The following is a 26,658-nucleotide window of genomic DNA, read 5'->3' as shown; positions in this document are numbered from 1 at the left end:
AGGACTGTGATGTTCAGTCACTCACAAATGAGGCCTTTACCCCCGGCGGTGATGGGTGATGGGGAGGGCCGGCTGAGCTGCTTGGCCTCCTCTGACCCGGTGGATGTGATGCTACTTGTTTCTGGGTCGGCGTTGACGTCCTTCCCTCCTCTCCTCTTAATGGTGCCAGTGTCTCCCTCAGAGTCCTCTCCCCAGTACGCAGCTGAGGATGAGGAGGAGCTTGCGGACGCCCAGCTCCCCCTGGCCTGGGCTGCCCACAGTGCAGCGGGCCCCCCTAATAAGGCCTCAGGTCCACCAGGAGGGAGCCCTCCGATGACTCCTCCGCCTCCGCCTCCGCCTCCACCGAATGCCAGAGTCTCCCAGCTGCGTCCCTGCTGCATGGTCTGGATGTTGTCGTGGGATCCAGAGGAGCAGGAAGTCCAGGAGCCGCGGCCGCTGTCTGCAGCATCAAGGGAAACGCGATCGCCCTGATCCTGAGTCAGCTCCTCTGAGCTGGGTGAGGAGAGCACTGTAGGGCAGCCGGTGTAAATGCCCCGGCAGTCCTGCATCGACGAATATGACCTATGAAATGATAAAAACGAAGAAAGCTTACTCAAGCTTGAAGGTCAGGTAAATAAAAAGAGAACAACCTACTGGCGTTCTTAGTGTTCCTACCCGAGGCTGTACTGGTCGGGGTCGGTTGTGGCTCTTCGTTCTAGCCGCTGTCCTCCGATGTGAGATTCCCCGACTCCTCCAGAGTGACGCAGTCTCCTCTCCTCCTGGGCCATGTCGAAAGAGGAGTTACTGACGAGGCTGGAGCGCGAGGAGATCTCACTGTGACCGGAGTCCGAGTAGGCGTCTCCCATTCTATTGTAACCTGGAGGAGAGAAGAAGAAATTAACTGTTACAAACGCCTAACTTGGCATGATAACCTCACTCCTCTTCATTTGCTTTTGTTGCAAAAATCAAACCTGACAGATTAAATTTAAATCCCTATAAAGAAAAGGATGATAAAGCCCTAACACGGCCCCCTGCATGCCGCCTGGCTCTCAGCTACGTTCCAACACAAACCTCCAAACATCAAAATAACTTATGGAGGGTCAGCTTTCACCATAAATCATGAGTAATTCACATATCTTATCTCAGTCAGTCTTTTTAAGAGAGGCATCACACACAGACTGCGGGGATAATTGTAGAGTGCCACTTCCAAGTAAGCCGACCAACTCTTTAGGGATAAGTGCATTAGATTCTTACTGAAGCAGCAGTTTGCTACGACATTCGGGGTTTCAGCACGGCTCTGAAGAGTGTGGAAAAGTTTAGATAATAAGCGTGAAGGGACTGGGAATTGCATAAAGTCGGGGGAAGTATAGAGAAATCACTGGTTATGAGTGCTGACACATGTAAGTACATGTTTTCTAGTTATAGGCGACTGTCAGCGTGGTATTTAACGTAGCTCGGCTATACAGTTGAACAGCCTGGTGGTTGTATTCCCCAGCCACCATCAGCATAAATCACCTCAATAACCTCTTAAATCCTGTGTGTACTTTAAAGTCTGCAGACAGGAGGGAATGTTTAAATACTTTTTAGGAAGCTTTGACCGTAAAGATGTGGAGCAAACATGAGTCAGATAAAGTGCAGACAGATCAGGATTAGCCATTACTAAGTGATGTAACGATTAAGCTCAGGCCGAAAGGGAGACAAACAGACTCACGGGAGCCTTCAGGTTCCACCAGCGACAAAAACAGTTTCGAAGTTAATTTAAGAACCAGACAAAGACAACAGATGTCTCTCTGTAAAGCCTGTGGTCCACTGTCAAACTATCTAGTCCAGCAGCTTCAACAGCCTCACACAGCTGCATGAAGACGAAGTTACATGTTCAAATGACAATGGAAATACATGTGTGAAGTATTCCTTTGCTCAGACCTTTCATCCTTAAAAGTATTGTTTTTAACTTTTCTATTTATCGTACTTCCTGTTTGTTACCATGTTCTTATGTCTATGATGGTTTTATTGTCAGTATGTTGTGTTTAACGTCATCCTGTCTGCCACAGTGTGTCAAATGATGTGCTAGTACCACCCCTAACAACAGCTGGAAGCGTCGTGCTGTAGCGCTTCAACAGAAGACCACACACAACTACCACTATTTTTCACAAAAAGATATGTACTTCTTCCACCTATGAATTAGCTTGCAATAATGTGGATACCCAATAGTTAAACTTGATTTCCCAGCTGGGAAGCTAATCTTCAGGCAATATCTATTATATTATTATAATGATGGGATTGTGTGTTCAGGATATATCTCAGCTTCAGCAACTAATCTCTCTTCATCCATTCCACGGGACAAAGCGACAGCAAGAGGAGTCGAGCTGCTACGGGAGCAGAGAAGAAGAGCTGCTAAAGGAGCCAGGATGGAGAAGCTAGAAAGAGGGTAGGAGTAGCATGAACTGTTGGCATCCACGAGCGCTGACACACACCTAGCTGCCGGCAGTGTGGGGTTATACATAGAAAATAACAGGGGCGGCTGTTTTGACATGTGCCATTTGGCGCCGTTGTGTTTCGCCTTTAACTCAGGTTGTTGGGGAAAATTGAGTTGTTTTTTACCAGTTGTCAAAGCAGTGTGTGACGAACACACAGAAGAAGAGCTGTTTAACCACCAACAGCCACCATGGCTGAACATCTAAAAAAATAGATCACTGGGTCAACCAAACATCTTTACAAAATTTAACAAACAGCAGTGGCTCCCAGGAAATGCAGGTTAAAGGCATTACAGCGATGAGCTACTGAGATGTTGCCAAAATCCTAAAATCCAGAGCTGTTGGCATTACAACTTAAAGCACAGGGTTTATGGCATACAGATTCTTAAACTACATTTAGTGCTCCTGACTGCAGATTCATTAGTTCGGCTCATCATCAGACCAGCACCAGTTGACCTGTGGCTGCAGTAGTTTAAAAGGGAAACACACATTTCTGACTCTGCGGCCTGGCCGGACGGATGGGACAGGACGAATAAAAACAACATTTCATAGACTGAAGTGCAGTGGGAATACAGTGGCCTCGGCGTGGCTTCACATTTTAGTTTGTTATTGTCTTATCCCTGACAACGACCACAGGACAAATCTTTGCCAACTGCTCTGAAGATGCAAAGAAAATCTTCCATCCAAGGTAACAAAACATGGCACTGAAGTATCTTGGTCTCATTTAGGAGGAGAAATCCATATCTGAGACATGACGCAATGCATGGTGGCAGCCACCAGGTGGCATTTGTGGCACATGGTGACAGAGAGAAGGAGCCTGGAGATGGTGTGGGAGGGAGGGAGGATTATTGGCTTACCCTTCTTGGGTGAGCTCTGGGGGGAGGTGGGAGGGGAGGAGAGCTGGGAGGAGGCGTTGGACACAGTGTCCTCTGGCTGCCTCCGGTGCCTTTCGTTCCCCTCCTCTGACAGAGACAGGATCTTCTTCAGAGACTGAGGGGAACTGGTGCCTGTGGACATTTACAAGAAGATGAGCAGAATTAGCATCAGGAACGCTGCCATTTCCCCCCGAGGGGGCCGGGATGCTAAACTGCATTGTCTGGGATTTTTTTTTTTTCTTGCTGTAAATGCTTGTTGTCAGACAGCCTCTAGGTGGCAGCACTGTCATAAAGAAGCTGGGAAAGGGCTTGCTCTGCTATTGTCTGCAAATAACAGGATGAGGAAGAGAAAACAGGGCAATGGTGGCACGAAGAAGTCCGAGTGAGCATGAGATTCGTTCAGGCTTATTTTCACTTAATCCTTAACAACACTGTTGTACAATACTATCAGTGAGAGAATAATATGTTTATCTTTTAGTAGGGACAAGTTAATACGGTAACAGTAGCTTTGACTCAGATTTCAGCTTAAAAATGACATGACATGTCCCTCACAGTAAAACACGAGGGAATGTATACATGCAGTTTGCTTTACTAAACAGGATTTATACACTTTTCTCATTACAAATAGCTTCATTAGGTGTTTTCAGACCAAACACTTTGGGGCTCTCTGAGACAAACTGTCCACTGAGGAGCTCCCCCGAGACCGCATACCTTTAAGTCACCTTTGTTGTCTGTTTGCATTTGCACCGCCAATAGTGACATACTGTAAACTGGCTGGCGGTTGGTATAGCGCTGTTCCTTTTGCTTTGATGAGTCAAAATCACTTTGCATTTCTACTGTTACATATATGCTCAGTAAAGCCTGGACTTCACTGTCGGCCCATCTGTCCATGTTTTGTTTCTCCATTTCCTTTGATACGAGCTGTATTTGTGTTTTGTGTATTTCTAACACATCTGAACCAATCACTGACCAATTATGTCACTGTTGGTTTCTCTTATGTTGGGAGAATGCCTCCTAGGGATGCACGATATATATCAGACTGATGACTTATTGGCTGATGATGGAACATTTTTCTAATTGTGCATTATTCCGATAATTACAATTATAGCTGTAAATTGCGCCGGTTATATGAAGCCAGATTGCTTTCATTAGCTTAACAAGAGCAAGAAGAAGGACTGTAGCAGGCAGTCTAGAGGGCAAAACAAGTCGGGGTGTGGACGTCTTTCACAGTTCCAGAGAAAGACAACAGGATTCCGCCGAAGAGGTTGATCACCGACCGCCTGACACAGGTTAGAGGCAGCGCTGAAGGCTGAAGGACCGTCTCCAGAGTGCAATAGTAATGTTAGCTTGATAAGTTCAGTCAGAGCTATGAAATATTAAATCATCCATATTTTCTCACTACATCGTAACCTTTCTTTCCCTCAGGTGTACATAAACTACAGGTTATACACTTCTTTCTACGGTAGAAAAATGTGAAATTATTGGTTATCGTATCGGTTGAAAAAATCGGTGCATCCCTAATAGCTACTCTGAAAAAGGGGCTAAAAAAGTCCTTCTAAACTGCATTCTAAGAACTACGATTGTTCCTTGTTCTTACAGCGGAGACAAAATAAAAGGGGGGTTCTTAGAAATGTGAAAATGTTCTTCCTATCCGAAAAACACCTGATGTTGCCAAAACTTTTTAAATACAATAAAACATATAAATGTATAAGAAATGTATGATCTTGAAGTACTGGTTGTATGTATTTATTCGAACTTACAAATGTCTCTATTCCTAATTCATAAAGCTTGATGTCAATCTTACCGAAAGGCGGCAGGTCCTTGACTGGCACTTTCTTTCGAGATGGGTACAGGGCCACGGCGGGGACCTGGAGGGCCTGGTTACCTTTGGCCAACTGGCCCCTCTGTTGGCTGGCAGCTCTGGACACGACCGGGGAGGTGTCTGGTCGTTTCCCACCGGCATTCTTGGGCACTGAGTAGGGTGAGACATTATGACCACGAGGTTTATATTTGAGATTTGAACTGCGTATGTTACAGGACTAATGAGAAGCAGGAATTTGCTGCATGGTTTCGGAACTGATGTTTAAAACTGTCTGTGAGCACTTGTTCTCTCCTTCTGTCTATCAGTGCAGTATCAGCAAGTGAAGTTGGCATTAATAGTGGGAAACAGGCCGGGAGATTCAGTCATTTGTATTCACTGCCAGTGAGTCTTAAAGCAAGACTGAGTGTCTCGTTACTTCAGTGGTCCCACCCTGTCTGTCTGCTATGAATCCTGGGAACATGCATGTGTCTCCAGAGAAATATGCAGTTAAACAAAATCAAGAATGTTGAACTCTAATTATGTTCTTGAAAGGATTGCTCTGTGGGGAGACGAGACAGTATGGGTTCATCTTATACATTACACTCATATTTCATATTAGATTTCTAAGAACGGCTGCATCGTTTAAGCATCTGTGTGTGTGCTGAGTTGTGTCACAGACTCACATGTGCTGATGGAGGGTTCACACTGCAGCGAGAGCGTCTGCAGACTCTCCTCGTTTGTTTCTAGACTGAGGTTGGAAAGGTACTGTTTGACCTTCCTGGCCATCTGGGCGTCCTCGTAAAGCTTTTTGGCGTTCAGGAAGGAGCTGCGTCGCACCCTCTTCTTGTGCCCGCCTGTCTGGGTGACATCGAGCACCGCCGCATTGGCACTGCCCTGGCTTAGAGACCTGAACGCACACGTAGGCACCCACAGAGAAACATGCACATGAGAGGAACAGAGATGTGCAGGCACGAACACAGACAAAGACGCACAAAAACAAAAAGAAAGGACAGAGAAAGACTTATTAGCATTTAGCTTCAGTGTGTAAATAAGCCTGTAAGCACTACATGGCTTCACAGAGAGCCTGGTGTGTAAACTTGTACATGCACAGAGCAGCTTTAGGTATTTCTCTCAACTCCAAAACATTCCAGTCATTCCAGACAGCAGAGGGGGGTGAGGGTTGATGGCTGTAGTCAAACAACAGGGAAGTAAAAAGGGGGGAGCTCTACGAGTGTAGCACAGTCATAGTTTACATTTCTGTGGCTTGAGTCAGAGCTCGTAGTAGCAGTGGTAGTAAAAGCTTTGCTCGCACATGGTCTCGGCCAAATTATACACAAACAGTGTTAGTCAATGAGAAGTCACGTCTGTTCTCGTTAGTGAGAACATATTTATGGGCTTTCACTTCCAAAAGGTATTTCTAACATGTGTGATTAAGAGAATGTACAGTTTCTGTTGTGTATGTATAGATGCTCAAAAAAAAAATCTTGTAAGTACTACTTTCACATCTTGTAATTATAACTTAGCACCTCATATTCCCAAGATTAAGATCTCATAATTACAAGTAAAACTCTCACAATTACGAGATACAGATCTAGTAATTCCAACATGGCTGTCTCATAATTACAGGACGCTAAGTCATAATTACGAGACGCAGAATTCATAATTACCAGAAAACTTTTTCTTGATGCGAACGCAGCATGCCTCTATATGTTTCACACTACATGTTGTATGCACAGTGATGTCCCATTTGACCACAAAAATGTAAAGCATGATTTAAAAAAGGACTTCATATCCAGAATCTCTGTTTGTCTGGAGCTTTGACTTAAAGATAAAACCTCAAAGACAGGTGAAGTTCTGAAACTGAAGCTGCATGCATATTGTTAGATAAAACATGTCAAAAAGAAGGTCACATTTGCTAATGAGGCTGCAATCTGACATCAGTGTGTTTAGGATGTGTGTATTAGTTTTTGTCTAATTCATGACGTAAGCGAAAGAGCTACATTTTCATGTTAAAGGGATAGTTCACCCCAAAATGTGTTGTAGTGCTGTAGTGCTGTTTATCAGTGTAGATTGTTTTGGTGTGAGCTGCAGAGTGTCGGAGATATCAGCTGTAGAGACGTCTGCCTTCTCTCCAATATAATGGAACTAGATGACACTCAGCTTGTGGTGCTCAAAGCGCCAAAAAAATACATTTGAAAAACTCAGCATCAATGTCTCTTGGCAGAAATCATGACCTGGTACTCAAGATAATCGACAGACCTTGTTGTGAGCAGTTTCATGTAGGAACTATTTTCTTTCTACCGCACTACACCAGCCAACTGTATCACTGCACAGAAGGAAGTGTGCATCTACTGCTAGCTCACCTAGCACCACTGAGTTAGCAAACATTACAGCTCAGCTGTAGGACGCCTTAATGTTTACGTCTCGCACTGTCATGGGCACGAGCCTCTTGTCCATGAGTAGATGCACTCTTCCTTCTGTATGGTGATACAGTTGGCGGGTGTAGTTCGGTAGAAAAGAAATAGTTCCTACATGAAACTGCTCACAACAAGGTCTGTGGATTATCTTGAATTACTGGGTTGTGATTTCTGGTAAGACACATTGCTGTTGTGTTTTTTCAATGCATTTTTGTCTCTTTGAGCACCACAAACCGAGTGCCATCTAGTTCCATTATATTGGAGAGACGGCGGACAACTCTACGGCTGATATCTCCAACACTGCACCTCACACCAAAACTATCTAGACTGATAAATAGCACTACAGGTAAGAGTAAAAATTAGGGCTGTCAATTGATTAAAATATTTCATCGCGATTAATCACACATTTTTTTTATCTGTCGTAAATAAACCTTAAAGGTGTGTTTTTTAAGTTTTTAATGATCTTATCAACGTATCATACTGTCCAGAACATTCCCCAGAATAACCTCAAAGGTAAAGCATGCTCAAAAAATATGCTGAAAGTACACCATGGCAAACTCTATCCCAACAAGCAACAACAGGCGGACATATTGACCTGATTGTAACATTACTTAGTAATATTAACACAATGTAGTGTCCAACTTGTAAAGGTCAACAAAACATCCCGTTTTTTAAGCAGCTCGACGTACTTGGCTGGTAACTCACTTCACATCGACAGTAAATGAAATAACTTTGGTCTTGTCGAGAGAAACATTTGGCTTTGAAACTAAACTTGCCATTCAAAAGACCACTTTCTTTATCAATTTCTGCTCACGGAGGTTTGTTTCTGCTTGCCATTCACAATGTTACCACTGCATTGCGTCCTGATTTCCAAAACTACGGGGTGGGCTGAGGGTCATAATTATAAACAGGTACGTGTGTTAATTGCCCGTCAAAAAAATTACTTTGACAGCCCTAGTAAAAAAATATGTATTTTCGATTTTGGGGTGAACTGTTCCTTTAAGATTACAGAATGTAAAATAATCCAGTGTAACCTGATGTTAGCACACATGACCTTTGTGTCATTCAACGCCCTTTGGTTAGGGTCAGGCAGTGTTAGTGGGAGGATTCAACTCAAACTGGTAAACGGAAACAAGCTTTCAGGAAAGAAGAAAAGAAGCACACACATTGGCAGAAAAAGGGGCTGCGGTGCAGGGAGTGCAAAAGGTCGTAGGGGTCACCAAACTTACCCTAAACTTCTCCACTTCTTCTTCCTAGAGGGCGGGTGCCATGAACAGAGAAGCACGGAGGGCAAAGGGTGGATGAGTAGAGAGAGAAAGAGACAAAGCTTAGGACAGGAAAGATCACCAAGATCACCAAAAGAGAAGCAAATTTCACCAAAGAGACCCACGTGAGAGTCAAAGAGGGGAGGAAATCAAATGGCAACACCACTAAGATGTGACATCATTAGACAAAGACACACTTTCACAGGAGCACTGTGCACATTTTATGCCAACAATGTGTATAGGGAAACAGTTGCCAGAGGAAACAGTTGCCAGAGGGAACAGCTGCTTGAAAGAAAAAGCGTGATGCAGGAATCTTTGCTGAATCTATGTGAACCGGCTAACCCCACAGAGTCTGGTTAGTCAGTAGAGAGCTGACTGGTCCTACAGAGAGGGTGAAGGATCGGTTTAAATCTGAGATCTGGTTCTGTTTCGGAGAGGTGTCTTACCTGGTCCGGAACATCAGGGCTGGGTCCATGTTAACGGAGGCCATGCGACCAACATGGCGAATTTCTTTGGCAATCATCCTCAGCTTTTCAAAGTTGACCAGGCCGTCCACCTTAGAGTCGTTGCCTGAGAGATGAGGGAAGAAAGAAAGAGAACACCAATGACTCAAACATTTTACAGCTGACAAAACTAATACTGATCAGGAGGGCTGAAGGAATGAGTCCTGCAACCTGGTTTCCTCATCTTGAACTCAGTGGGTTTTTGATTAGATGCCTGAATTAAGGTCTAAAGAGAGTCCAAAAGCAAACAAGTGGAGTGTCAGATTTTTTTAAGCATTATGTCCGCTTGATGCCAATGATTTTGGGGGTAAAATAACCCACATAAAAGGTCACTAAATGACAGTATTATGATTTATCTTTCTGTTGTGCAGTTTGGCTAGCTAGCCGTACAAAAAAATGTACCACTACCAATCAGTCAACAATGGTTTGAATCTCAAATGTGTCATTTCTGAATTAATGTATTTCATGGCTACGAAAACTATCATATTTGAAACTGATTTTCAGTTACCTTCATGTAGGAAGGTGAGGTCCTTCTTGATGACGGGGAACAGGGGGATGATTGGTGGCTGGAGGTTCTGATTGTTGAGGACATTCCTGTACTTGGCCATATTCCTAGAGGGGTCGAAGAGGTCCTGCAGGTCCCCGAACAGCTTCTCGTACTTGCTAGGTAGCTTCTCCCATGTTCCCCTCAGTCTGGAGACTGGAGCCAGGTTCAGACCACTGTGAGGGGGTTGGAGGGGGGGGGGGGGACATATTAAGCATGTGAAAATAGTCCATTTATGCTTATGCAACACAATGGCAAGTTCACTACACATATATTATTTCATGTCTCACCTGATGATGGCGAACATGGAGTTGAAGTTCTTGCACTCGCGGCAGTGCAGCGCGATCTTGATGAAGTGCTTGACAGTCTTCATGCGTTTGAGCTGGTTGGGCTCCCGCGTCACCTCCGTGGCCACCCAGAAGGTCTCGTGGTTGATGGCCTCCTCAAAGCGCTTCAGGCTGGCCGAGCCCGTCTTGGAGCGCAGCTTGAAGAGATCGTCGATGTATTCGGTGGGCTCGATGGCGCAGAAGAGTTCAAAGGCCCGCATGGAGAGCTGAGTGGCGACCTCCACCGTGCTGAGCTGTAACAAAGAGATCTGGCCCTCTCGCAAGAGGTCCTGAGCGTCCTCGTCTGAACATAACGTCTCGGTCTCCATGTTGCTCTTTAGGTAGTATCTGATGATAGAGGAGAATGTGGGGTTTGTTTTACTTTTCTTTCAGTGTTGAAATGACAATTAACTGAAAAACAACTATTTCAATAACAGATTAATCACTTAAATCAAGCAACAATAGCAAACACTTGCTGGTTTCAGCTTTGCTAATTAGAGGATTTAGCTTTTGTCTCTATTTAACATCATTGTAAAAATGAAAACAATTTGATTTTTGAGTGTTAGCTGCACAAAAGAAGCAATTTAGAACCTTCACTTTGAGTTCCTGATAAATTTAAGTGCTGTTTCTGCCATTTTACTGACTAAAGGATCATTTGAGGGAAAATAATTGGTAACCACAGCCCTAATTTATTCTTATTTGACCTTTATGTAACCTGGACGGTCTCTTAAGGTTCAAAATCTGTTGTATCAGAGTCCTGGGCAAAAATGGAGCACAATTATTCTCCAACATCAACATTCATGTGAAGAACAATAAGGATGGAAGGGAAAACAATCTGGACGACAAAAAGGTGGCAAATCCGACTACAGATGTAATTACCTGCCACTCAGTTGAATCCTGTCGGCTAGTTTAGACAGCTGATCTGGTAACCGCCTCTGTTTGATGACGCCTTCTGGCGTGACGGATACTTCACACAGAGAATAAGCTTCTGGTGCAGCAGTCAGGGCAAACTCCCTGATAGCTTGAGCCACCACCTCCTTGGCCGTCGTGTCCTTCCCGATCATGATGTATCGAGACTGCTGGTCTGCTTTGAAGACTCGTAATACCTGGTCCGACATATCTGGGGACAAACAGAACACACAGTGAGGATTAATGTTTTCTTATCAGTGTCGTTTTTACTGTGAGTTGTCTGAAGCTTTTGCAAATAACACCAATGATTGTTTGCTGCTTCCCAAGATTTATTAAGAGCCATTCCATCTTTCCACCAGCATCTTTGTGACGTCACCCGCAAACCCCATTGCCCATCATTTATTAGTTTGATCAGAGACACAGCCCCACCAATCATACGACCAAAAAAAAACCAAACAAAATCAATACCCATGTGCCCTCGGAAAAATTAAAAGGCCAACAGTCTGTTAGCTTTACTCAATCAGCGTCCACAAGCAGATTAACTGAGTTTATGTTACGTGTACAAACTACAGTACAGCAGCTGATTAAGGTCTGTGAGTCTGACAGCATCGACAAAGACGTGACTGTGTCGGGAGAAGCAGGATCACAGGAAGAGGAGATACTTACTCAGTATGACTGGGACTGGAAGAACACAAACAACATGTGGTGGACAGGAGTTAATGACGATAGAAATGTGTCTCAGTTATAGAGTAACAAAATTCTTGGTAGGGTTGGATGATGTGAGATGAGAAATTCTGTCTCACTGTTTAAATAGATATCCCTTCATTATCTCCGGCTGTATTAGTGTATTGCAGCCAATGTGCAGGACTTCTGTACAGCAAGGATTTACAGAATAGTTGCCCTATATCAGGTGTTGCATTACGCCCAAACACAGGAATCTATATCTGGTTATTTTATCTTCAAACTGTATCAATGAAGTTCAAGTTCAGTTCATGCTTGCCCTTGTAAACAGCAGTTGACAAATAATTTCAGCTCAAGGTCTGTGTGGTTCAAGAGGACCTTAAAGTGCTCCAAAAGAAAGTTATAATTTAATAGCTACAACTGGGCAAACTCCATCTGCTGCTGAAGGTCATGTTATATGAGTGTTTCTAAATTGAATTTCCAGAAAATGAACCGTATCACAGTCTCTCCCAGTATCATGATATAACATCGCACAGTTTGAGGTTCTCTGTTACCCCCTTAAAGGAATGGTACTCTATCACATCACTTTTCAGGTTCCTTTATATTACAAAATCAAACTTCTAAAAACAAATTTTTCATTTTAATCACAGTCATAGTCATAATTTTTAGATCTTATTTGCAAATTATGACTAAATTTAAAGTGATCTGTTGCTACAAACTCCCTGTCTCGCACTTTGATACACACCAGGCTGGTTGTTGAAGTCGAGGATGCGGTGGTGAGACTGCAGGAGGTCCGGGTTTGACGACGAGAGGTTCCCACTAACGGGCAGAGCTGGTGCGATCTGTTTGGACTGCTTCATCCCCACAATGCTGTCGTCCTGCGATTGGCCCACGCAAACGTCACTATGGAAACAAGAGGGAGAGCATTGGGGAGGGGTGAGACGGCAGTTCTGTCAACCAAAGGCAGGGGGCGAAATTAGTGTTGGCATGAGAGGGGAGCTGTGGACGCCTCTGGCTGTTCAATCCATTAATTACAGTCTGGAAGAATTACACCACATTTTACACCCAGTGCTGGGTGATTGGTGCTATGACAGGTTCAGTTTAGGGTCAGTGAACAGAAATATCAATCTGAAAGCTCAACCAGGTGTTAGATCATTAAAATAAAATGAGAAAATTAACAAACATGCTTTTAACTTGTAATTTGCCTCGGTTCCCTCAGTAAGTCATTTTCAGCTGTGGGCTGCACTTGTGTCAGAGCGAGAGGTGGGCACGAGTACTCGATGTGGACGTCAGTGTCCGTTAAATATCTGCACAGAGCCACAAAACAAAAATGATTTATCTGCACAGCTGAATTAAGTTTACTTGATGTGACATTACAGGCAAAATGGCGACCAGAAATAGGAGCAATGTTTGGAAATATTTCTACAAATTAAACGAAATGAATGTGTAGTGCAAGCTATTGTGTATCATAGTTAATGTCTACGGTATGTGCAGGCTAACCCTCACCCACATTTCTGCTTGGGTGCTCATTTTCCTGCAGCATTTTACAGTGGAGGTGCCATGCCTTACCATTAAATATAATATTAGGCTTATTAAGCTTCTGGGAGGAGCAGCACGACCACACACAGCAGAGGTCACATATTTCATTAATGAAGCGACTGTTTAAACCTTCGTTGACACTGATAACGAGATGAGATGCATCAACATCTGTCTGATTCAGCTCAGCAGGTCACTGATTGATCGATGACACTGTACGTTAGCTTGGCATAAATCAATCAGGGCAGTAATGTCATGAGAAAAGAAAACTTTCAGAGATTTAACAATCTGGGAAAAGTGGAGACAAACAGCCCAATCAGTCACAATCAGATGGGGATGTGTGGATCACTGCTTCCTCTCTGCACACGGCACAGCATTAATCAAAACTTGCACGCAAAACACAAACTGTCTCTGACTCACTGTCGTCACATTCTTCTCTCTCTCTCATGTGCGTTAAGCATCCGTCTGATAAATAATCACAGACATGCTAGTTTGGTGAATAATCAGCTGAGAGCAGTTTGCTGAAACCAAACATGATTATAGGGCATTAAAATTTAAAACCTCAAACATTTACCTCTCAATGCCAGCGAGAACTGTCAACACTGAAAGCTATCAGTGCAGCTTTTACAGTTTAATATAATTATTCTCTCGCTAATGAGAGTTACTGTCCACATGTTATTATATGTTATTACTTGTATGGTTTAGGAGGCAGGATGCTGGTGAGCGTCTTGTCGAAGATCTTCTTCAGCTTGTTGCGTCCTCCCACTGTGTTGGTCTTCGCTTTCTTGCTGACCTTCTCCAGGCCCATCACCTGCTCCACGTCCACCGCCAGGTCGGGGATGGAGTAGCGGCTGGCCTTCTTGATGTCGCCGATCTTTGGAAGGTGGGGTGCGCCGTTCTTTCGGTCATGTTCTTCCTCACCGTCCAAGTCGTGGTCGTGCTCTGGCCTTGTTAGCAGCTCTTTAAACACTGGATGAAATGAGGGAGGGTACAAACATTTGGTTAAGGGGTGAGACACATTGTTTTTCGTAAATGAAAACACTGTAATGGCTATCATTGTCCCTCTTTTGTAAATAACAGGACCCTGAGTCTATCTTGGTTTTAATCACAACTCTTTTGGTTTGTGACCTCTTAAGATGAATCAAAGTCAACTTTCGAACCCTCTTCGCTGGTTGCACGTATCCGACAGTTGTGACTTAGTATTTCTAAACTTGAATTTCTATTAAATCATGCATGAATTTAAAAGAAAAGAGCAAAGTTTTTAGAACAGTCAGGAAAATAAGAATAATTCTGTGTCACAGAAATAGTTTCTTCTTGTTTTCCTTTCATGTTAATCATCTCACAACCCCTCACCACCAACCCTATGTCTCTCAAACTGCTAACAAGATTTGTCTGATAAATATGACGACTTTACCTAAAAGATTTGTTTTCACAGTTATGGACAAGTGGGTGTTGTTCTTCAGAATCTCGTTGGCTTTGCTGAGCTGGACATTCTCAAAGTTCTGCCCATTGACCTCCAAGATCTGCAGAGAGAGGAAGGAAGAAATATATTAGATGCATTTTACAGAACTGCTCATGACTTCCGTGCCTTCCCAATTCAAGACACTCTGCTTTTCTATCTTTGTCTCAGTAAAACAAAAGTACTGAGGCAGGTGGACACTCCCTGATAACAATAACCCACATCTAAAGCTACGACTACCTGATTCAAAGTGATGCAAGTGGATTAAGAGTCAAATTTCTGCTCTAGCGAGCAAGAAAAACCTGCTGGTAAACTACTCAGTGTCTTTTCTGCCTCAGTTGCCACCTTGTCATGTCAAACTGCACGCCATATCGGATTTGCGCAGAAATGTGTTGAACCTTGAACTCATCTACATAAATGTCGCAGGTAATGAATGATCTCTGAACTCCACATTTCATCCAGTGAACAAAGAGGCAATAAACGCAGATCCTCTGGCATGTTTCACATCATGACATTTAGTGCAACACATGGTTTTGACATTAATGGGGCCCGTGTCGTCTGTAAATTGTCTTAACAGCTTAACCTCTGCATATGGGCCGGATATTTGCATTTAAACAGGATATGCTAACCAGCCTCTGCCACTTCCTCTTTAGTGGAAGAGGAAGTCACCTTTGACTATAATGTACGTACAGGCCATCCTCTGCTGCTGTGAGCCCAGGAAACACTGACTTAGAAGACCAAATGTCTGTTTTGGGATCAGCTGCGATTAGTGAGATGTTTAGTACTTGGCAACTACTGCTAATGGTGCAATGATGAAAGAAATGGGACTGATACTGGAGCTCTAAAATGATAGATCCCTCATAAATGATGATCGTAACCGAAGCTGTTAAAATTGGGAAGGTGTGAGCGGGTATGAGAGAGTGAATGCTTCCAAGGATGTCAGCTTCTCCGCTTCCTTTTGGGGGAAACAGCTGCAGGGGATGTTTGGAGTCAAGAGGGCTTAACTCGCATCCAGACACTCTCAAGATGGTTTCAAGGATTAAGTGACTTTGCTTAAAGCCCCGAAGACTGCCGAGTGTGAAAATGGTTGAGAAGTTGAGTTGCGAGGAGAAAGCCAACACAGGGCGCCCGCAGCTACTGGCAAGTTCAATTTAAGACTTCTTTAAAAAAACCCTTTTAATGCTGGTTAGAGCAAAATGTAAAACCAATTTCACAACAAAAATGAAGTTCCAACACGAGAAAAAAGATCAATTCTAGTGCTGGTCTGTGTGACAGAAGCGATTTCTACTGTAGCTTACAGACAAAAAAAACTTGTACAACTTGAAGGCTACGTGCAGCTGAATTTACAGTTTTCCTTCCTACAGTTCAAAAGGAAACCCCAACGTTTGACAATCAGCAGACACTTTTTTACTGCAGACACGATGCATGCTGTCTCACATATGAAATGTTAGATATCTTACCTGATCTCCACGCTTAAGGCCGACTTCTGCTGCCTTGCTCCCAGGCTCCACGGCATCAATGAAGATGCGAAAACCTTTCTCCTGACCTCCGAGGAGGCTGAAGGCCAGAGGAGAGTCCCTGGACGGCTTGGTCAGCGTCACCAACCGCGGCTTGGCTTTAGCAGCACACGCTATATTTAACAGTCTGAGGTGCCCACACATTTTCTGGATTAAAAACAAAAGACACAGATGTGAGGAAAGTGCGATAAATGGCATTCACATGACACATACTTTGCACGCGAATAATACATGTGTGAGTTGTTACGCTTACTTCTTTCTCCAGATTGTTTTCAAACTCCTCCAGAAAGTGAGTCATGGCAGGGTCACCCTCAAAGTCATTGAAGTGATTGTTTACCCACAGCAAGACTACCCGTGTAACCTGGAGTGACATCACATGATCAGCACGGGTCAATATACAAGTTTCTGGTTCACTAGTAGTGCACGTATTATGTGGTTTACATCCTGACCTCAAATGTCTTTGAGCTAAGGGGAAATCTCTGCTTAAGGGTGTTTGAGTGCCCCACGAGTAGAAGTACATGTTTCAGTTTCTGCCTCTGACTAATATTTGAATTATTTCGTCTGTTCATGCAGATACACAGTGATCATACTCTCGTACCTTGTCCCTGAGACTGGGGTCGTGGAACCACTCCAGAAGCTTCTTGCCCACGACCATGGGGCTGGAGAGGAAGGTCCTGTATGTCAACAGGAAGTCCTCGATGTAGGTGGGATCCACCACTGAGTGTTCCTCCACCAGGTGCATGGTGAGACGCTCCGGTGTCCCCTGAGGTATAAAACGACGGTGTTATTTGTTTAAAATCATGCAACAAGATTGGCCTAAAAAGATCTGTTAAAATATGTAATCATTTGACTGTCTGTTCTGTGACCCTGCTCGTTTTGTAAAATGTAAATTGACTGAGAGCTGATTTGTCACCTTGATGACGATGTGTCCTTTCCTGGTACCGGTGCGGTCCAGTTCACGGTGTTCCTTCACCATAACGATCTCCCCTTCCTCCTCCACCTTCTGCATGTTCTTCTCCACCTGGTTGAGGATGCAGCAGTAGTCCTGCTGGGCTATACACACGAACTGGACAAGATGGGATAAAACAAGATTTAGAGGCAGGCCTGACACAAATATATTTATCCGATATGTTTTACAGCTACAAGTATTTTAAACATGTATGATAATTCTGTTACTGGATCTAGAGGTCTTTAAGAGTCTACTCGAGGACCCGAGACCTGACCTGGGACCTGTAAGGGATCAGATCCACATTTTACAGTCAGTTACCATTCTTTTACCAAAGGTCCCAGGTCTGTTCATCAACTGTTTATCATCAGTAGAGTTGTGATCAGCGCTGACCAGGAAACACATAAGCCTGTGTGTGTTTCAGTTGCGCGATAATCAGGCTGATTTAGAATGAGATTACAAGAGTGAAAGTAAGGTGAAAAAAAAAAAAAACACTGAGCAGCAGCACCAGGCAGAAGGTTAAAGGCGGTGCACGGGAAAGATGGATAGCGAGCCCGGCAATATTCACAACTTGGATTAATTTTTATGAAAAACCCTTTTGATCCTTTTAATCAGTGGACCCTTACGTACTAAAGGAATTTAAATAATTGAGGATGGACACATTCTGACTGTATGACCGCTTCAGAGGAAGGAAGTCTCCACCTTTTTTTCCCCCTCTTGTTTACCATGCCAGTAAATCTGAATGAATTTTACTTTGGTGCTCCCGGTTTCCGTAAAATGATCTGAACGATTGAATTGTGGAGAATCTAACCAATGAAACGATGTGTGGCAAATCCAAACTGACAAAAAAGATTTATATATTAACATGCGCTATTTAAGCTGCTCAGAACTGTCATCGACTGGTCCCCGGTGGGCGTCACAGCAGCTCACATGACAACAGCAAAATAAGTGATAATAGAATAAAATTAAAGTAAAATATTACTTATTAGTACATATAGTAAGATGGGTAGGAACAGTATGTTGTATATGACATGAAAGATGTTTTTAAAAGGCATTTCAGTGGCAATTTTAACTACCAGGATTGCTGGATACATAAAATATACCTGAATCTCCTTTGGCCAAAAATGGCTCCTTTCAAAGTAAAGGTTGCTGACTCCTGAGTTAGAGCCATCATCTGTTTAGAGATTGCCATTGAAAGAAATTCTGCATAGCAACTAAACGACTATTCCCATTGATAAATTATGAAAAAATGGCTTTCACTAATAAGGAGCAAAGATTTTCTCATCGCAGCCACCGAGCTCAGCTCCTGGTGATTTAAAGACTGAAAACATTTCAGTGTTTTTGCTTTCCCTGTTTAGTGCTTCATTCCTATTAAACACATCATGCTAATAATGTGATGCTCTTAACATACACTGGCCTATTCTCTTTCAAAATGTTTTCGCTCACATTTAATTGGACGCTATCGCCCCAAGCAGCTTGCAATGACGTGAGTGCAAACACTGTCTGAATGCAGCTGGTCACAGTGGGATTTAATATCATGAGATAACAAGTTTGTACCAGGCTTTTCACACTGAGATGAGGAAGAAACGGACCTGCTAACCCAACCAAGATCCTCACCTGGCAGTCGTCCACCTTGGTCTTCATCACGCCCTTCATGTATTCCTTCTCCATGGTTGGTGACACGCCAAAACTGTTCCCCATGCACAGGATCTCTGTCCGGCCCTCGGGGTACGTCACCTCCACCGAACCATTCAGGATCACCGACCACGAGTCCAGCTGGAGCCCGAACACAAAGTTATGTTAGTTCGATGTTGGAGGAAGAAAAGAGAACAAAAAGAAAAGAAACAAATTGGAAAAAAAAAAACAAGAATAACTTTGTAGATCAAATTAAGTTCAGGCAAGTAATGTCCCCAACAGCTGGTGTCCCTTAATGAGTCAAAGTTATTTATCAAAAAGAAGCATATGCAGTAACTGCAAGGGGACTTCTGCACCAACAGATGGTTTTTTAACTTCCCTCAGAGGGATACAGCATGAAATATTACAGCTGCCCGACAAAACACAACAAAATATGAAGAAGCGATACACTCAAAGTATTGTTACAAATAATGTATGCTTTAATGAAATGAAGAAATATGTTTTTTCTAATCCTTTTGAGGGATTAAGTAAAACTAAGGATGTTTCCAAGGATTCCTGAAAAGCTGACATTTCAAAGATTCACATCTTTTATGCCAACAGCAACAATATGCTCAATGAACCCTGAATTCTCTTTTACCAGACATTTACTAAAGTGACCAGGCCTTCGAGGCAAGGTCTGCTCTCTGTTAGAGTGCATTCTGGGAAAGAAAAAAAACAATTGTCTTCATTGAAACTCATGTCGTGCCTTGACCAGGGAGACAGAGAGAGAGAGAATAAGTGATGCCTGCTTTAGTTGCCTAAGGGATCCTAGATAAAGCCTGGAAATACGGGTTGTCTGCCATTCAGATTTAATAGAGCAGAAAAAAACATTAAATGGAAGACGAAGGACTCACTGGTGTGAAGGGGTGAGGCTAAGGTTCAGTTCCCCGAGAGACACACACACATATATAAATATAATTAAAGGCAAGACAAAGTCACAAGACAGTGTGTGAATATGCACCAACACACACCTCCTCTCCATCATTGAGAACGATGGTGCCGGCGCGTTCGACCACAGCGAAGACCATGACGGCACAGAGTTCCCTCCTCACTGACATGGTCATGTTGGCAAATGCTGGCAGTTGATGCATGAACTCCAGTAATTGCTCTGTGAAGAGGGACAGGGGAGAGACAGCAGAGGAAGTGGAAGAAGGTTGAGGGAAAAAAAAAAGAGCAAACAGAGTCTTGACACCCAGAGGAGAGAAAGAGGACAGGCAGCAGCGCTCTTGGCAGGCCTGCACATTTGCCCTCACTTCCAGCCAAAAAGGCACGAGCTGGAGGCTGAGCATCGGAACGGATCATTGCCACAGTGAACGGCCAACAGAGGAATCATTATCTGGAGAACATGAAGCCAAATATCAATTCCATTGATATAAACTTTCAAGGCGAGCCAAGAATAATTGCTGACACTTCACTCAGTGACCTCTGCGCGAGTTTAAGAAGTTCATTCCAGGCACTGAAACTGAAACCACACTTAGTACTCTGATCGAGTTTAAAGGGGGAGTCCATGAAAGTTACAAAAAGCACATTTTCGGAATCATCTGGAGTTATCTAGCTACGCAGAAAAGCCCTGTTTCAAACAAACAGTACGGTACGGTTCAGAACCCTTTTTTTGGTTTCAACTGTGAAAAGTTATGGATGGTACCAATGGAACCGTTCCGTGCCGTCCCCATGTTTGGTCCCCCCTCTGTTGGGGTACCTAGCACACAGATCTGGTACTAAAAGGTGGAACTGTGAACACTGCAGTCTGATTGGTCAGTAGAGGTCACTCTGCTCAGGGCTGAGTTGAGGCTGGTTTTGAGGCTCATGTAACCACTGTTCATATCACAGAGAGTTTTACATATATTAGCAAACTATGACTATAAAATGAAAGGATGTTTTGCTGCCTCTTACAGCAGCTGGAGTCGGAGAAAAAATAATTTAATTCACTGGGCCGACTGCCGGCAACTTTTACAGTGGAATGTTTACTTGTAATGTTACTCAATGTGTGAGGTGACGATGTGAATCCATCAACACACCTTTAATTTCACTGTAACAACTTTGACCATTACTTTAGTTTTTATTGTCTCTCCTGGATGACATACATTTCTAGTAATTAGTTGATCTTCAAGCACCATTCCCGTGGGCTCTGGCAACACTAAACCCCCGAGCTTGCCTGAGAAGGACGAAATGCACATCTTTAAATATCCGATGGAAAGAGACTCTCACTGCAGCCTGTTTTATTTTGTTCTGAAAATGTCGACGTGCTCGTTCTGTGGACGATATATGAGGTGCAGACTGATAAAGCGGGAAATACAGTGAGTGCTGGACGGAGCAGTGAGTGACAACAACCCCGCCCACATGAAGGAGTACTGTGTGCGGTGGAAACGTTAAGAGGACCTAGGATCTAGGTACCATGTCTGAAGGATTACTTTTGGTTCCAAAGGTACCATACCGAAAGGGGCTTAAGTTATATGAAAGTTCCTCTGTATAACTCAAAGCATTTGAGGCTGCAACTGACAATTACTTTCATTATCCATTAACATGAATCAGAAAATAGAAAAAAAAAAAAGTCCAAATGTCTTCTTTTATTCAACAAATACTTCAAAACTCAAAGATATTCAGTCCATTATCACATATGACGAAGAAAAGAAGCCAATTCTCAAATTCATAAAGCTGGAACTATCAAATATTTGGCATTTTTGCTGACTATCACGATGAATCAATTATTAAAATACCAGACTTCATTGTGAGCAGGGACACAGGGACAGATACTTCAGTACTAAGTGTGGGCATTCAGGTTTTGCAAAGCAACCGGGGCACTGATTCTTAAAAGACATGTTGCTATTCTTTTATTCTCATTTCTTTTGTTTAAGCAGCATATATGGAATGTTTTTTTCCTACTTCTCCTGTGGCAGATATTTCAGAGCAGGATATTTTAAAACCTGGGTACATCGAAACCAAAACTGCTGCAGCAGAAATTATGCCGTTTTGTTATTCAGTGTATGGCCTAAATATTGGGTGTATCTGACTGGGTGTGTCGCCAAGGGAAATGCTGTGTACAATGTAGCTCCTAAGACATTCTGCAGCACCCGACACTGAAGTCCAGAGAAGGAATATACCCGTCTCTTCCTGTCTACCACCCAGCTCTCCCCTCCTGGCTGGCCGGCAGCAGTCTGGCGTTCTGGCTGACCTGTACTTGGCATGGCAACAGCGTTGTGTGTGAAGCTGCGGAAGCACTGAAAGTTTAATGTGCTGGGAGAGGTGAGGCGAGAGGATGTGCCGGAGTGACCTAGAAAAGCCTGCTGGCGGCAGAGGGAGGGGTGTACCGCGGGGGGGGGGATCAGCGAATGACGGGGGAGGGGGAGAACGGTTGGCACTCACTCTCTGCATCCAGTGCATCATCCTCCCCCAGTCCACATCTGTAGCCAAGCTCTGAGAGTGTGTACTTTCTTTTTTTTTTTTTAAACATGCCTATCATTATCATTGGAGTTGAGTCATAGCTTTAACGGATATGATACTGCAAGCCTGATGTGGCTTTGAGAATTACTCGAAAGCCGACACCATAAATGAGAGCAGGGAAGCAAAACAGGCTTCAGACAAATGTAGATTTATTGTGACCGATTTAAATAAGAAAGGAGGGTGTGGCCTTTATGCTGCGCTGAATTAATCTAAAATTGGGACGAGGAGTACTGTCCCAGCCGGGAACAACGCGGCTTGTGCTTTTTACAGATATCTTTGAAAACCCTCCTCTAAAGAAGTCTAAAGATCTCAGGCATGCACAAAAAATAGATTGGTTATTTTTAAAGTAAACACTGCATGGTGAAATAACTTTTTTTTACAACAGAATTGTTCATACGCTGCACTGAGACACTGCTGCACATTCACAGAGCACAACACTGGATGCTCACCTATGTCGTCGTCGGTCCTGTCCATGGGGTCCTTCTCCAGGCAGTCCCGCACGATGTCCCGGCTCATGAGGGGGTCCGACGCTCGCTCGATGTCCTCCTCATCGTCGTCCTCCTCGGAGTCAACGGCGGTCTCTGGCAAGCCGCTCAGGTCCATGTCACCTGGTTCGTTTTCTGTGGCCTGCAGAGAGTAAACAGATATGAGTCAGACATCTGCTGTTGGAGCTCAACAAGGTGAGGGACGTGGTGTGTCCTTCCCAAAAAGTCAAAGTTCAGATGTCCATCTAGAGCCACGTCTTTGAGCTTGACACAGACACACCTACCTGCATGCTCATTACAAACAATGCTTCAGATTGTCAGCTACAGGCCTGAAAAGCCGGTGACCAAATTCATGTTCATCTCTCAAAACTCAGACAGAGTCAACTCATAAACAGTTTATGTAAAATCCAGCATAGTAAGGATACAGAGACAGAAGTTGCGCACACACACACACTGCTGAAATCGTTTTACAGTACAAACATCAGCTGCGACACACTGTGTTCCCAAACAAAAGCAAAATAAAAAAACACCATTGTGCAGATTTGACCCATTTAATAAAATGGATTAGAGGTATTCAGTACAGTAAAAGAAAGACAGGCGTCAACACTGCATACCAAACAGTCTTCTATGCATAGTAACAAGCTAATTAACTCCCAACTTTCCTCTCCTCTCCCCCTCAGCAAACTCCACCGCCTGCCTCGAAGCCAGATCCTGTTCTTTGAAAGCACGAGATGAAATATGTGCGGAGATGAGGAAAATGAACCGAGATGAGAAGCGAAAGTAATGCAATTACTTGTGCAGGAGTGATACTAACAGAGTCCCTCTGCTATCATCAAAGGAAATATTTCTATAAATGACAGAAGGGCCACAGCGCCTGGTTCACGCTCACACAACATGAAACCTTCTCATGGAGAAAAAGGACTACAAAGCATCAGCGCTGCTCCCCCGCCACAGTGAAACTCCCCCCGACCCTTCTTACCTCAATACGGTGCCAAACCTCAAGCTTCTTAATAGATAGAGAAGGAAAGGTTGCCTTTGCAAACTGTCCGCAAAATCCCAGAGCTAGACGCATCTTCACCTCCCAGACTGTCAGTCTGCTTTTAATTTTTCAAGGCTCAGAGTCCTCATGCCTGGTCTCTCACAGAAACCCTATGTCATTTCTCCTCAAACGCCATGTGCAAAAGGCTCATTAATGATTCAGGCCAGTGTCTGAGTGGCCATTTGGGCGTCACCGGCGCACACACCCTGGTGGGCAGGGCCGATGATCTGGGTGTATGAGTGAGGCCTTTTGACAGTCACAGATTGAGTAAGGAGCAATATGCATTACAAGTGGTGCAGTTTGTCTTATGATAAAATGAAATAGATCAATAAGAAGTGTAAATGCACTCAAATAAATCTGGTGTCGATGGCTGTGTAACAAACTTTTCAGGATTGAAAATTGAAGGACTTCTTACATAAACGAAGATAATTCCCTGAGCTCTCTTTGTCCTGAAACCACAGACAGTTGCATATTCATTGCCCATTTTCTACAGATGGACAGAGGACACAGTAGACAGGTTCACCACACTCGTCATCAGCAGCAGACGTGTTAGGGAACAAACATAAATCAGCAAAAGAGAAGCGAGGATGCATATTCTTTTATAGACAACACAGAGATTTCATCTTATTTTAACAGGCAACACTTAACACACCAAACTGAGATTTGGCTTGTTAAAGTCTTGCCTTTGTATTTGGGCACACAGGCTCGTTTTCGTGTCATCTATGCATCAAAAATCCATTAATGTGCAGTAAGCATTACGAGTCAGTGGGCAAGTCAGGTGTTGTTAATATTTCATCAGGGCTATTCTTGGATCAATGCTTTCAAAGTCCTTCTGAAGGACCAATTTCATGATTTATTCAGACACAAAACAGTGCGCCATGTTGCCGGTGACGTGAGAGTGATGTGGGACTCTTGGCGGGGTGCTTCAATTGTCGAGGCCAAAGGAGGCTGTGGAGATTAGAGCAGCAGGGCGGGCCGGTGGTAAAACTATTCAATGCTTCCCATCTCAACAATCTGCACCCCTATCTGCTCCGCAGCTCTAAAATTAAAAGCTAACACCACGTTTCGTTTACCATCAACTCCCTGTGGTCTCAAGTGTGAAGAACCAGACCTCCCCTGATCCATTTATTCAAACAACACCCCCAACGAAGACCACAAACATCGCTCGTGATCTACTGCGCCACATTATTGATTCTAAAACCTGCAGGGTGCAACTTTAGCTAACGATAAAGAAGTAATGTTGCATAAAACAAACAGTTTGGAGAGTCACGTCGGGTACCCCAGGACAGTAACATGAGTTTTAATCCTTTTCTTCATTTTTAATGCTCATATATTTTAATTTTGTGCACTGAGCGTGAGTGGTCTGACAGTTAGACAGGGGGGCTCGTGTGTAGAAGCAGTTCAACCCTGGACTGGCTGACAAAGTAAAAGACGAACCATCTCCTTTATTTAACAGCTGGTTAAAAACTGGTACTTCATCCTCATTACAGAGGTTGTGCAGCAGTAACCCCGAGCAGGCTGAAGATAAATCTGAGAGGCCAGCAGAGGGAAACAGAAATATTTCTACAAAATAAAATGGTATTTTATATATTACTGGATCGTGTTACTTCTTCGGGCCTCCAAAAATTATTCAAATCAAACTACGAACAATTTTTTTTTTAAACAAATAACAATCCAAAGACATATTTATCCAACCAGTGACAGGTGGTGCAAGTAGAAATAAACTGCATGGTTTCCAGAAGCTTTTAGGGCCCTGGCACACCAAGCTGTTGGCGCTAGTCCGCCCTAGTCTGCTGCTGTTTGGCTGGTTCAGCATGTTGAATTAGTTGCAGAGCTCGTTGGTGAGAGAAATCACTCAGATTAGCAGTTCAACTCAGTGCAAGAGAAAAAAACGGAAGTGAGGAAAGTAAACAAACGACAAAGTCAAGAAAGCATGACATCAAAACAAACTTATTGTACTAGGTAAGGGGTGTTTTTTAGCTAGTGAGCGACGTTTTGTAAGAGTTTGCACTGTTCGTTAGGGCATGGTAAATATCCTTTGTTCTTTAAACATAGAGTTGTTAATGTAAACGGCTAGCTAGCCTCTTCAATTCTTTCTTGTAGGTCCTCTGATTTCCTCTTTCTGAATGTTGTGAGACTACTGCCACCTGCTGGTAAAAGAAGTTATTTCCTCTTACACAGACGCACTAGTTGGCTGATGGCTGAAGTCTCTGCAGTGTGTCAGGTGCAACTTTTTGACCGAGACACAGGAAATGTGAGGTGACACAAGAAATGTGAGTTGACACAACCGTCAGCCTGTGTCGACACTAGTTCTTTGATAACAGTTTGGTGTGTCTGGGCCGTAAGAGCTTTCTCTTGGCAAGCTAACTGTGATTGAATTGAAACTGGACTGTAACCTTTTGTCTATAAAATGGCTACTACTATTTCCCAGAGTCAAAAGTGACATCTTCAAACAGCTGATTTCATCTGCCTAAAGGCCAATTTCCACCAGATGCATGTTGGTTGCGTCTGCGCTCCGGCACGGCAGCGGAGCCGATAGGATTCCATTCTAGCTGCGGCTGTGCTGCGTTCCGGTTCCGTCTCAGCTCCGGCACTCCGCAACAGATACGCAGGACTTCTATTTTTGCCGGACGCCGGAGCACAACGCAGCAATTCAGCACAGAGCAGATCGTGCGGGGCAGGAAGTCGTGCACAGAAACACAATAAAACATCCGGTTAATTTTCAAAATAAAGTACATAGTGTTCATGGCGGATCATATTTCCCTGCACTACATCTTAAAAACTACA

At 43.7% G+C, this 26,658-nt stretch overlaps 1 protein-coding gene across 22 annotated transcripts in view; it reads right to left on the bottom strand.

The window, feature by feature from the left end:
* Positions 1-26,658, bottom strand: part of rapgef2b (Rap guanine nucleotide exchange factor 2b) — a 151,511-nt gene that overhangs the window by 5,557 nt on the left and 119,296 nt on the right. For 10 of the 22 annotated variants that reach the window (XM_033632782.2, XM_078169508.1, XM_033632789.2 and 7 more), the window contains 21 exons: positions 22,797-22,974; positions 19,878-20,014; positions 18,850-19,008; positions 17,200-17,352; positions 16,885-17,049; positions 16,540-16,647; positions 16,230-16,433; positions 14,725-14,833; positions 14,003-14,279; positions 12,520-12,677; positions 11,760-11,774; positions 11,064-11,304; positions 10,149-10,532; positions 9,823-10,034; positions 9,258-9,381; positions 8,776-8,799; positions 5,813-6,036; positions 5,133-5,300; positions 3,311-3,460; positions 655-856; positions 26-561 (listed from right to left, as the gene is read on the bottom strand). In XM_033632782.2, the coding sequence (XP_033488673.2) occupies positions 26-561; positions 655-856; positions 3,311-3,460; positions 5,133-5,300; positions 5,813-6,036; positions 8,776-8,799; positions 9,258-9,381; positions 9,823-10,034; positions 10,149-10,532; positions 11,064-11,304; positions 11,760-11,774; positions 12,520-12,677; positions 14,003-14,279; positions 14,725-14,833; positions 16,230-16,433; positions 16,540-16,647; positions 16,885-17,049; positions 17,200-17,352; positions 18,850-19,008; positions 19,878-20,014; positions 22,797-22,974 (3,928 nt within the window). The remainder of the gene's footprint in view (positions 1-25; positions 562-654; positions 857-3,310; positions 3,461-5,132; positions 5,301-5,812; positions 6,037-8,775; positions 8,800-9,257; positions 9,382-9,822; positions 10,035-10,148; positions 10,533-11,063; positions 11,305-11,759; positions 11,775-12,519; positions 12,678-14,002; positions 14,280-14,724; positions 14,834-16,229; positions 16,434-16,539; positions 16,648-16,884; positions 17,050-17,199; positions 17,353-18,849; positions 19,009-19,877; positions 20,015-22,796; positions 22,975-26,658) is intronic. The other 12 variants (XM_033632783.2, XM_078169513.1, XM_033632788.2 and 9 more) reach the window with 5 other exon arrangements.

This window comes from Epinephelus lanceolatus, chromosome 7 (genome assembly GCF_041903045.1).
Source record: "Epinephelus lanceolatus isolate andai-2023 chromosome 7, ASM4190304v1, whole genome shotgun sequence".
Taxonomy (NCBI): domain Eukaryota; kingdom Metazoa; phylum Chordata; class Actinopteri; order Perciformes; family Serranidae; genus Epinephelus; species Epinephelus lanceolatus.
This window is presented reverse-complemented; position numbering and strand designations above follow the sequence as displayed.